Source organism: Canis lupus, chromosome 32, assembly GCF_048164855.1.
Source record: "Canis lupus baileyi chromosome 32, mCanLup2.hap1, whole genome shotgun sequence".
Classification (NCBI taxonomy): domain Eukaryota; kingdom Metazoa; phylum Chordata; class Mammalia; order Carnivora; family Canidae; genus Canis; species Canis lupus.
Genome location: NC_132869.1, coordinates 43,310,483 through 43,323,353, shown reverse-complemented (window position 1 = coordinate 43,323,353; position 12,871 = coordinate 43,310,483). Strand labels below are relative to the sequence as shown.

Genomic DNA, 12,871 nt, shown 5'->3' with positions numbered 1-12,871 from the left:
CAGAGCGTAGAGACAATATGCTCTCTATCAGCGTTTCGCGCAAGATGGAAATGTGGCAAACATGATTTCTAAGTAAAGCATCAGAAAGCGACCGCGGTCAGCAGCCCCGCTCCTCGGCCAGCACCGCAGACCCGGGGTACAGACGCCTGCCCTCCAGGCTCGCGGCGGCTGCCCCCCCCCGCCCCCCCGCCAGCTCCCAGCACCTCGCTCCGCCCGGTTTCCCCGGCCCCGCCGCCTGTCCTGGCCACGCCCCCTGCCCCCATCTCCTCCGCCCCGCCCCCTGGCCCTCTTCTCCTCGGCCCCCGCCCCGCCCCCCCGCCCCCGGTTCCCGGCCCCCTCCCCTCCCGACTCTCCGGCCCCGCCCCTAGCCCCGCCCCCTTCCCCCGTCTCCTCGGCCCCGCCCCCGCGGGCCCCGCCTCCTGCCGCCCGACCCCGCCCCCTGCCCCCCGGTCCCGCCCCCCGTCTCCGCCCCGCCCCCTCGGGCCCCGCCTCCTGCCGCCCGACCCCGCCCCCTGCCCCTCGGGCCCCCTGTCTCCTCGGCCCCCGACCCCCGGGAGCGCTTCCGCTAGCCGCCCGCAGAAAGGCTTCGATGTCCGGGACGCGGGGAGCTCGCGGGTCCGACGCAGGGCAGCCGGCCGCGCACCTGAGGTCACCCTGACCCGCACCTCGGCCCCGCCCCGCCCCGCCCGAAGGAGCCCGGCGCCCGCCGCACAGCCCCGGCCCGCCCGCCTGCGCCCCGGCCCGTCGGCGCCCAGGCCCCCGCGGGGCAGCAGCCGGCCCGCCTCCCTCCGGCACTCACCGCCCGCCGGAGCCGAGCTGTGGCCGCCGCTCGGAACATGGCGTCCGCTCCGTCCGCCCCGCAGCGCCGTCACCGCGGCCGCGCAGCCCGGGAATCCCGCGAGACGCTCGGTCCCAGCAGCCCATTGGCCGGGCGGCAGCCAATCGGGACGGCGGAAGGCGGGGGCGGGGCCTGGGAAGTGGGGCAAAGGGGAGGCCTCGCGCGGCGCGGCGGGGGCCGGCGGCCGGGGGGAGGCGGGGCGGGAGCACCTGCCTCCCCGCCGCAGCGCTTGCCCCGCCCGCCCCGGCCGCTCCGCCCGCCTCCCCACGCGCGGGGCCGCCCCTCGCCCTGCTCCCGGCCGTCGGGTCACGCAGGTCAGCGCTGCACCTGCCCCGGGTCAGCCCGTCTTCCAGGTCAGGGCACGTGATACGGGGACGCGGCGGCCTCCCCAGACGGCGCGGGAAACCTACAGGTGAGCAGGGAGAGGCACCCACCAGGGCGCCGGGTCACGGGGGTCACGGTCGCAGCGTCCTGCGAGGCAGCATCGGGCCCCCACCCGGCCTGGCTCCCGCGGGCAGCGGGCTCGCCCTCTCGCCTTATTAAAAAGAAGAGGGAGAAGACTCATACTAATAAAATCATGAATGAGAAAGGAGAGATCACTACCAACACCAAGGAAATACAAACGATTTTAAAAACCTATTATGAACAGCTATACGCCAATAAATTAGGCAATCTAGAAGGAATGGACGCATTCCCGGAAAGCCACAAACTACCAAAACTGGAACAGGAAGAAATAGAAAACCTGAACAGGCCAATAACCAGGGAGGAAATTGAAGCAGTCATCAAAAACCTCCCAAAACACAACAGTCCAGGGCCAGATGGCTTCCCAGGGGAATTCTATCAAACGTTTAAAGAAGAAATCATACCTATTCTACTAAAGTTGTTTGGAAAGACAGAAAGAGATGAGTACTTCCAAATTCGTTCTATGAGGTCAGCATCACCTTAATTTCAAAACCAGACAAAGACCCCACCAAAAAGGAGAATTACAGACCAATATCCCTGATGAACATGGATGCAAAAATTCTCAACAAGATACTAGCCAATAGGATCCAACAGTACATTAAGGAAATTATTCACCATGACCAAGTAGGATTTATTCCCGGGACACAAGGCTGGTTCAACACTCATAAAACAATCAATGTGATTCATCATATCAGCAAGAGAAAAACCAAGAACCATATGATCCTCTCAATAGATGCAGAGAAAGCATTCGACAAAATGCAGTATCCAATCCTGATCTCGCTCTCAATTACATAAAATCTTAAATTAAAAAAAGAACCGGGCCCCGGAGGGGCTCAGCGATTGAGCATCTGCCTTTGGCGCAGGACGTGACCCCGGGGTCCTGGGATCGAGTCCCACGTTGGGCTCCCCGCAGGGAGCCTGCTTCTCCTTCTGCCTGTGTCTCTGCCTCTCTCTCTCTCTTTCTTTCTGTTTCTCAGGAATAAATAAATAAAATCTTTTAAAAAGAAAGAAAGAAAAAAAGAAGAAAGAGAAAGAAAGAAAGGAAAGAAAGGAAGGAAAGAAGAAAGAAAGAAAGAAAGAAAGAAAGAAAGAAAGAAAGAAAGAAAGAAAAGAAAAGAAAAGAAAGAAAGAAACCATGTAGGCAAAAGCCCATAAGGGGAAGGTCCAAGGACAGGATCGGGGCCGTGCGCTGCTGCAGAAAGAGGCAGAGCGGCTGGAGACACAACTACAACTACCGTCCTCCTTGGGCAAGGCCTTCAATGTGGGTGAATTGCCCACCCTGGCCCTCGCTTGCTCCACCTTTCCTGTCCCTGGGCACCCCACCCACATCCTGGCTTCAGTGCCCTTGGCTGCCAAATCTCTCCTGACCTTTACATCCACATATATACCTGCCCACTTGGGCATCTCCTCAGGATGTCCCTCAACAACTCAAACCCACACGTACACAGTTGACAGCATCCCCTTCCAGATTTAATTCTCCCGTATTCCCTTTGTCAGGAAGTGCTTTCCACCTCCACTCAACTGCTCATGCGAGAAACAGCTCCCAGATCCATCTAGGACTCCCTTCTACCCGACTCCGTGTTGGGATTGCTGCGGTTGCCTTCTTACTGTTCTCTTAACTTCTAGTCTTCACCCTCCAATCCATCGCCTACTGCAAATAAAGGGCTCTTTCAAAAGGGTAAATTGGGGGCAACTAGGTGGCTCAGGGTGTGATCCCAGAGTCCTGGGATCAAGTCCTACATCAGGCTCCCCTCAAGGAGCCTGCTTCTCCCTCTGCCTGTGTCTCTGCCTCTCTCATGAATAAATGAATAAAATATTTTAATAAATAAATAAATAAATAAGGGCAAATCTATGATGTTACTCTTCTGTTGAACACACTTCAGTGCCCCATCATGGGCTTTCCCCCTCCCCCCGCCATGAGCTTATATAATAATATGCAAACCCCCTACCATGACATATAAGCCCTGTGTGAACTAATCCTTCCTTTTCTCTTGAGACTTGTCTTCAACACCCCCGCCCCGTGGCCATACAGAACTTCCTTCCTATCCTCCAATGCCCTACCCCCTCTGCCTCCCCTCTCATTTCTTCCTCCATCTCCATTTACTCCTTCAACTTGTTAATACCTATTCATTCTTGGGCATCCTGAGTGGCTCAGCGGTTTAGCACCGCCTTCAGCCCCAGGCCTGATCCTGGAGACCTGGGATTGAGTCCCGCATCGGGCTCCCTGAGCGGAGCCTGATTCTCCCTCTGCCTGTGTCTCTGCCTCTCTCTCCATGTCTCTCATGAATAAATGAATAAAATCTTTAAAAAAAAAACCTATTTATTCTTGAAATTTTGGCTTGAACATTCCTCCTCCCACTAACTCTGGATGAGGTACTTCTCCCATGTACCCCTATTTTCACCTGTACTTTCCCTATACTGGCAGTTGTCACATGGGTTGTAATGACCTGGTTACTTGTCTATCTCACCCATCTGACTATAAGGCCTGTAAAGGCAGAGAAGCTATCCTATCTCCATTATTATTATTATTATTATTATTATTATTATTATTATTATTTTAATATTATTATTTTAAGTCTTCAACACCTTGCACAGTGCCTGGCTCATAGTAGGCATTCAGTCAGTATTTGCTGAATGAATCAACAAACTAATGAATGACTTGCTAAAAAAGGCTGAACTTTACCATGAAATTTTTAAGCAGGAGAGTGACATGTTCAGAAAGGATCTCAGTTCCCAATTTGTCAACAATCAACCTTTCCATCTTTGTCAAGTCTAACTAACAAATCCCATCGGCTTTCCCTTCAAAAGATGCCTACAAATCAACAACTTCTCCCAACACCTCTTTATTCCTCCACCTGGAAGCCACACCTGGAACTTATTGTCTCCTTGCTTGCTTGCTTTTTTTTTTTTTTCCTTGCTTGCATTCAATCCTAAATTTCCCTCTCAGCCAGCATCTCTTCTGATCTCGATGGCTTCCCTGAGGATCTGAGCCCCTAACCACCACAACTTCTCAGGGGCTCAGGGGTGCTGCTCTTGCCCATTTATTGTCAAAATTGAGTACGAGAGTACTGAGAAGCACCTAAGTAGATCACTCTTGGCCAAGATGATGACTCTCCTTCTTGCCTGCTGGTCCCTACAAACAAGGTGCCAAGAGCACTCAGGTAGCCTCTGCAGCTTACAGTTCAATAGGACTGCTGCTGTGTCCTCTTGTGGAAGATTCCCCTTTGGGGACAAATACCTCTATCCCTGCAGGGCCCAGAGATCTGGAATTGTGAGATCTGGAAGCCCAAATTCTACAAATGCCCATTGAGAGTGACGGTACTAGGTCCCTCTTGCTCCTACCTCCTTGGTTCCTGGGCCCATGTGTTCTTCTGACTGGGCACACAGCACCGTATAAAGGTCTTTGATTCAAGATGGATGTGGCTTCCTGGAAGCTGAACCCCATCCTCATAAGGTATTGCCTCTAAGCTGGAGCTTCAAGTGGGCATTAGGAGGCCATTCCAATGCCCTATCAGGCCAGCAGCTCTGGGTGGTCCAGTATATGACTAGATGACTCAATTCTGTGATCATAGACTCATTCCTGCACATCCACTTCAGTAAGTTGGGTCCCTGACCTGATGTTATGTAAGATCTTGTGCTGGTGAATGAAATCTTCAAAAAGCCTTCAGGTAGCGGTACTGGATGGGATCTTGTGGGAAGGAAAGGTAAACAGTACCCAGAATATGCTATTTCCTATCAGGATGAGTCATGGCTCCACCAGGATGGAAGGGATTCCATGTAGTCAAGTTACCACTACCTGGCCAATTGGTCTCCTGGAGGATGGTTATGACGTCGGGGGCATATTCAACAGTAGCTGACAGTGGTCCTTGTAAGTGGGAGCCCATGCTCTCAGGCTCACACTAGCCTCTGCATCTACCACTGTGGCCACTTTATCCGTGTCTCCTTCGAGCCAGCACTGGGCAGCTGATGAGAGACTGGCTGAGGTCGCCTGCCCAAGTGAATTTTGCCTTTTTTAGTTATTTAGTGTCTCTTCCATGGTGAATGCTTTCTAGCTGGTGTTGCCATGTGATACAAAGATCCTACTCGGGGTATTTGTCTGGCTCAGTCAGTAGAACATGTAACTCTTGATCTTTGGCTCATGAGTTCAAGCCCCATGTTGGGTGTGGAGACTACTTAAAGATCGTCATGCCTTGTGGTAATTCCCATACGTCTATCCATCCTTGTGTCTCTATCCCAAACTCTTTGTCCCTAATCTTCCCAAATTTCTTCTTCCAGGCCCCTACCAGTCATACAGTCCTTTCACCATTGCCCCTGAGTTCATGTGTATTCTAACCTTGGGGCACTGCTCTGTCTACAGAGTCGGTGCCCAGGTGCACCTCTTGAAGTTCTGCCCACTGAGAAGATCTTTCACCTGTTTCTCAAGGTCACCCCTAAGTGAGGGGCAACTACCCTCCATTCTCAATCACATACTGAGACAACTCTCCACAAGTCAAACACAGGATTTTCCCTCCTCTTTCAGCTGGCTGTAAGGAAAGGAAGCCTACATATAGCCATCAGTGTGAGCTGAGGAGGTGCTGGTGTAAGGGTGTGTCACGACCTGGCATCTGGGCTGCCTGTCCAAGCAAAACTTGCTTGAACCATCTGATCCTATCACTTGTGTTCCATCCCAGATGCACCGGCTCCATCATAGGATGGATTACTGCTGGCTGCCTGGTATTACGTCTTGGTGGGTTTGATAGAGCCTCGCTCATGATGGGTAGTTCTGACATGTGGTCCCTCGATGTCCTATGATCGGGCCCAGTGGCACATGAGCAGTTTTTTTCAAAAGGCACACAAACCTCTCCGATACATGGCATGGCCTTACTCCAACACCCCAAGGACCTATGTTGTGATTCCCAGGGGAAGTTGCCGCAAACCACACACAGCATCTTTTACCACTGAAAACAGTAATACCATCTATACCATCTATAGAAGCATAAGTGGCCACGTGGCTTTTATACAATTGCCTGTTAACCCTCATCTTTAAAAAAAAATTTTTTTCCATAAGATGTCAGTGAAGCTTAGTAATTGCCACCCAATGCCATTGTGCCGTTGTGGTCCCCCTGTGTTGCTCAGATGTCTCGTACATTCCCTTCTGGAAGCATACCATCCCAGGTCACCACCCGTGAAGGGTTTCACAATTGGACCCCCACTTTATGCTAACCAACAACTATCTGTGTTCCAGGTACTGGCGGTCAGGGGGCGCTCGGGGCTAGGCTAGCAAAGACCACTACAGCTCCAGAACCCCACCTGATGAACTGCTTTCTCAGACCACTCCTGCCCCCCTGCTCCTCTTGGGAGCAGGCTCTCCTCTTGATGCAAGCACACGAGGACCAGCAGGAGGGTGCTTTTAGAATTCACATCTGTGTAAGGCAAGACAGAAGCAGAATTGGGGCAGAAGGAGAAGCTGGGCTGAGGTACCAGCCTGAACAATAATCCAATGGATGTGAATTATTCTGTTATTGAATTAGATGGCAAAGCATTGGGTTTCTTATGCAATAGCATGATAGCCATGCTAAAGGCATACAATGGATAGGGACACCTGGGAGGCTCTGCGGTTGAGCGTCTGCCTTTGGCTCAGGGTGTGGTCCTGGGGTCCCGGGATCGAGTCCTTCATCGGGCTTCCCGCAGAGAGCCTGCTTCTCCCTCTGCCTGTGTCTCTGCCTCTCTCTCTCTGTGCCTCTCATGAATAAATAAATAAAATCTTTTAAAAATAATAAAACAGACTATCTCAGTACATCAGAATTTCTTCATGGTGAAAGAGCTGCAGCCGAAGTTTCTGATTTGTTCATGTGTTAGCCGAACAAGGGTGGCCATTTACTGATGGGGAATTACTTAGATTGGGTCTGACTGAGCAGCTGACAAAACGTGTGCAGAGAAAATGAACTTGTCTGCTACTATGAGATTTGGGGGCAGAAGAGAACATGGGGAAGCAAATCAGTAATCAATTGAAAGCCAAAGCAGATTATTTCTGGTAGCTTTCCTTGGCTTTTGATGAGTTAACAGATGTTACTGATCCTGCTCGCTTAGTATTTATTTGAGGAGTCAACGCCAAATTTGAAATGACTATAGGATGGGCCTCTGTGAATGGTCTGAATGAACAGGAAGTTTTCAAAGAAGTTGAGGAACCACTAATTTAATACAACCCAACGTGGAATCTGCAAAGATAGATTACAACTGATGGTGGTAAAAATATGTGTGGAGCAGAGAAAGACTCAGACAAATGTAAAAGCTTGTGAATGCATAAGATGTGAAGGGCCCACCGAGTTGTGCATCAGCAGCCACGTCATTGAAAATACTTTGAATCTGTCACATGTCACTCACTCACAGTGTCAACAGTGAACATCGTTCTCTAGGCGAATATTGCCAATTGCATGATTTTTTTGTGTCAAAAATAGAAGCTGAGTCATCTGACTTGCCCTATCACACAGCAGTTTATTGGGTTTATTGCAATGCTTCAGCCCAAGACCAGGTTGAAATTGCACTCAAATGTTTATAACAGCCCCAAACTGGAAATAATCTAACTGCCTATTCACTGGCAAATTCATGGGACAGATCGTGGTCTAGTGTATTCGGCTGTGCTATGGACTGAATCGTGTCCCCCAGAACTCATACATTGAAGACTTAACACCCGATTTGATATTTGAAGATGGGGCCTTTGGTAATTAGGCGTAGAGGAGGCCATGAGGCTGGAGCCCTCATAATGGGATTAATGTGCCCCTCCTGCATGTGATGACCCAGAGAGAAGTTGGCCATCTGCAAGCCTGGACGAAAGTCCTCACAAGAACCCAACCATGCTGATACCCTGATCTCAAACTTCTAGAACTAAAAAAACAAAAAACAAAAACCAAAAAACAACCAGTCTCTCTTATTTAAGTCACTTAGTCTATGGCATTTTGTTAAGGCTTTCCCAAAATGACCAAGTATGGTCTATTGCATTCACCGTAAAGCAGTAAAAAGGGTGCACATTACTGACAAATGCCATGAAGTGGATCGATCTCAAAAGCACTAAGTGAAACAAGACAGACACAGAAGACAGATGATTCTATTTATAGGACAGTCTGTAAAAGGCAAAACTACAGGAAGAAAAGACAGATAAGTGGTTTCTAGGAGCTGAGCCTGGCAAATGGGCGTGAGGGAACCTTCTAGGGGGATTAAAACATCCTATATCGTGATTGTAGTATATGCACTGGCTGTGTACATTTATCAAAACAACAAAAAAAACCCTACATTTTAAATTGGTGAATTTCACTATACATAAATTTCACCTCAATAAAGTTATCTAAAGCACATCCACACACAAGCGTGCACGGCAGGTCGCCAGCTTGAAGTCTCTGCTTGTGTAAGTTATAATCAGGATGTTGATAGAAACATAGCTGAAACATTTCATTTTGAAATCTGACCCATGTCCTTAGTTCAATCCAGCAGCCAATCGTGTTGGCTTTAGCTTTCTGCTTTCAGGCCACAGCAGCCTCCCACCTAGGCTCTGAGCTTCTGCTCTTGCCTTTACAAGCTATACACCTCGGAACAAACGGAGATGCTCTAAAATATTAATCATTTTGTAGGCACACCTGAGTGGCTCAGTCGGTTAAGCATCTGCCTTTGGCTCAGGTCATGATCCCAGGGTCCTGAGATAGAGCCCCTCATGGCGCTCAGCGGGAACCCGCCTCTCCCCCTGCCCCTCCTACCTGCTCTCCCTCTCTCTCTCTCTCTATCAAACAAATAAAATCTTTAAAAAAAAGAAAATTCTATTATTAAAAACCACATTAAACCATCTCTGTCCAAAACCCTCCCCCATCACACTGAGGGAAAAAATTCAAAGATCTTTCCGTGGCTTCAGGTCCTCCCTTGATCTGGCCCTTGCTTGGCCCTCTGATTGATCTATTTTCTCCCGCTTCAGGGAGGCTTTCTACTCAGCCTCCAACACTCCTGCCTCGAGGCCTCTGTGCTTGCTGTTCCCTCTGCCCAGAATGCTTTTCCCCCAGAGCTCCTACATACTCTGCTCCTACCCTTCACTCAGGTCTCAGCCTAAATACTACCTCCCCGAAGAGGCTTTCTTCAACCTCCGATATGGGAGCCCTTCTCCACTTTCTCCTTCTAACTATGTTTTATTTTTTAGAGCTAGAGCTTTGTTCTATTCATTGCTGGCTCCCTTGCACCTAGAACAATATCCGGCACGTTTAAGTGCTCACTGCGTACTTCATCGATGAACAACGAAGACACAGATGAACAGATAAGCTGTTGCTCTGAAGCCTTCTTAGACTTCCCAGCCTGCACTCACTTACCTCTCTCTTTCCCTCATCCCTCTGGCTTTGGTTGACTTTATGTCTTTGTTTCTTTAATAACAGCTTTATTGAAATATAATTAATGCACCATTTAATTTACCCATTTACTTTTTACAGATAAATTATTTTTGATAAATTCAATGTTGTGCAGCCATCACCACAGTCGATCTTGAAATATTTTGATCACCTCGAAAAGAAAGCTCACGCTCTAGCTGCCGCTCCCCTATCACCTCATCCCCCAGGCCCTAAGCAGCCACTCATCTACTTTCCATCTATGGATTTGCCTATTATGAACATTTTTAACAAATGGAATCATATAACGTGTGCTATTTTGTGACTCGCTTCTTTCACTTAGCATACTCTTGTCAAGGTTCATCTATGTTGTAGCATTATCCATATTTTATTTCTGGTAATGACTGAATAATATTCTATAGTATGGATATACTACACTTTATTTATCCATCAGTTGATGGACATTTTGGCTTTTTCCACTTTGGGGTTCTTACGAATAATGCTGCTATAAACATCTGTGTACAAGGTTTTGCCTGGAAATATGTTTTCATTTCTCTAGGATTAGAAATGGCAACTTTGGATCTAACCATTTAAGGAACTGCCAACTGGTTTCCAATGTGGCTACACCATGTTACATTTCCACCAGCAGTGTGTGAGCCCGATTGCCACATCTCTTTAGTTGTATGTCATTGATCTATATGTGGTTTTGCTGTCTTATCACAATACAAACGTTTCACTGTATTTCTGGGACCACTTCAAGCTTAGGTTGTTATTGACCTTATGTTATTGGTCGATGTTTAACATATGTGACACTTACTACCTCAACTGAACTGTAAACTGTTTTAGGGCAGAGTCTATGTCTTGTACATATTCCCCTTCACCACATGGTGAAGTACCAGGCATGCAGGAGGTGTTCAATAACTAACTATCTGTTAATTATCTCAAAGAATAACAACAGAAGTTGGCAACAACTATGAAAGGAGAAGAAGGAAAAAAGGAAGGAAGGAAGGAAGGAAGGAAGGAAGGAAGGAAGGAAGGAAGGAAGGAAGGAAGAAGGAAGGAAGGAAAGAAAGAGGGAGGAGGAAAGGAAGGAAGGAAGGAAAGAAGGAAGGAGGGAAGGAAGGAAGGAAAGAATTCAGGGCCATAGGGAAATTTAGAACCTAATCATTTGAATTTTAAATATTATAATGAAAGGTCAAGCATCAAAAAGCTCATTCTTTTGCTTCTCCCTGAAAAAAAGTAACTCTCTCATTGTGAGATTTTCCACATGCAAAAGAATGAAGCGGGACCCCTTCTTTACACCATACACAAGAATTAACTCAAAATAAACCATAAGAGCTAAAACTATGAAACTCTTAGAATAAAATCATGTTGACCTTATCTTAGGTAAAGCCTTCTTAGATATGACACCAAAAACATGAGCAACAAGAGAAAACATTGATAAATTAGACTTTATCGATATTTAAAACTTTTGTATTTCAAGAGACACCATCAAGAAAGACAGCATGGGAGAAAGTATTGGAAAATTAGATTTGATAAGGGAGGGCAGCCCGCGTGGCTCAGCGGTTTAGCGCCGCCTTCAGCCCAGGGCCTGATCCTGGGGACCCGGGATCGAGTCCCACGTCGGGCTCCCTGCATGGAGCCTGCTTCTCCCTCTGCCTGTGTCTCTGCCTCTCTCTCTGTGGGACTCTAATGAATAAATAAATAAAATCTTTAAAAAAAAGATTTGATAAGGGATTGTATCCAGAATATATAAAGAATTCTTCGAACCCAGTAATAAAAAAGAACCCATTTTTTTTTTAATAGGCAAAGAATCTGAATGGACTTTTTCCACACAGAGTACTTCGTGGGCTCTGGTGGATGCTGGGGTGCCTGCGAGTGGAGAGGGCGACGTCCCCATCCCTGGCCGGCAGGGGAGGAGGGGCAGGGCCACAGCCTGCTGCGGCTGTCCCATGCATGGAGAGGTACCGGCCACACGACGGTGACCACAAGCATCGAGAAGGATGTGGGGAGACTGGAGGCCCCTGGGTCCATAACCTGGCAGCTCCTCAGGACACTTGGGGGAGTCAGACGTCACCCAGCAATTCCGCTCCGGTGTTGCCCCCAGATGTCGTGTGTTGGCACAGACCTACCCAAATGTTGGCAGCAGCCAAAACGTGAAAACAATGCAAACGCCCATCAACTGGCAAGTGGATACATTCAATGTGATGTGGTCACACGACAGACTGTGATGACAGGGCGGCCGGAGCACTGACCCCCGTGGGGACCAGGAGGCCTTCTGAGAAGACCATCATCTTTATGATCATGGAAGAAGCTGGTCACACCACCGCGTGTCATATGGTCCTGGTTACACGCAGCACCCCGCGTGGGCAAGTCTGTACAGAGAGAAGTGGTCACCTGTGGCTGAGGGCACTGAGTAATGCATGTACTTCACTGTGCACGTGCAAGAGTGTGTGTTTGTACTTTTAGGGGGTAACAAAAATATCTAAAATTGTGGTGATGGTCATACGACCCTGAATATACTAAAACCCGTCGAACCAGATACTTTAAGTGTGTAAATTGCATAGGATGTAGATACACATGCAACATAGGTACACACGTCACACATGAGGGTGAGGGGTGTTATAAGTTCTGTCATTCATTTTCTGTTTTAAAAAATATTTTAAAAAGGCAGTAATTTGGAGCGCCTGGGTAGCTCACTCAGTGAAGTGTCTGTCTTCGGCTCAGGTCATGATCCCAGGGTCCTCGGATTGAGCCTCACATGGGCTCCCTGCTCCTGGGAAGTCTGCTTTGCCCCCTCTCGCTCCCCTGGCTTGTTCTCTCTCTCTCTCTCTCTCTGACTGTTAAACAAACAAATAAATAAATAAAAATCTTAAAAAAAGGGAAAAGGCAGCAATTTAATCATTGGTGATTACAAGGGTCTTGGACACACTGCACACACCAACGTGGGCCCACCAGTGTTCCAGGACTCCACCTTGTTCTGATACGCTTAATAGCCCTCAGTTCTCTCTGTTATCCAGCTGTGTGGCTGAATCTCACTGCTTCCCAGAGCCACCCCAGAATTTCTGTATAGGAATATTTTAGGGGCAGCAGTCCGGTTAGAAGAAAAAGAGGTCTAAGAATTTGTCCTGAAGCTGTGTTGGCATAGCAGAGTCACTCTTTCACTTAAAATTTGGAGGCTGATGGAGATTGGATCCTAGAGTGCTGCTTCTGGGTGGTCCCTTCCTCCACTTCA

The 12,871-nt window shown here is 48.5% G+C and overlaps 1 protein-coding gene and 1 long non-coding RNA gene across 3 annotated transcripts in view; one reads left to right on the top strand and one right to left on the bottom strand.

The window, feature by feature from the left end:
- The window catches only part of ETFA (electron transfer flavoprotein subunit alpha), a 77,641-nt gene extending 76,702 nt beyond the window's left edge, over positions 1-939 (bottom strand). For both annotated transcript variants that reach the window (XR_012022994.1, XM_072809839.1), the window contains exon 1: positions 800-939. Coding sequence is in view for 1 of the 2 variants with exons in the window: in XM_072809839.1 (XP_072665940.1) it covers positions 800-838 (39 nt within the window). In the remaining variant the exon portion in view is untranslated. The remainder of the gene's footprint in view (positions 1-799) is intronic.
- A 156-nt stretch (positions 940-1,095) lies between these two features.
- On the top strand, positions 1,096-12,524 carry LOC140623357 (uncharacterized). Its single transcript, XR_012022992.1, has 2 exons — positions 1,096-1,250; positions 11,443-12,524. It is a non-coding gene; the product is annotated as an uncharacterized lncRNA (long non-coding RNA).
- The last annotated feature ends 347 nt before the right edge of the window (positions 12,525-12,871 follow it).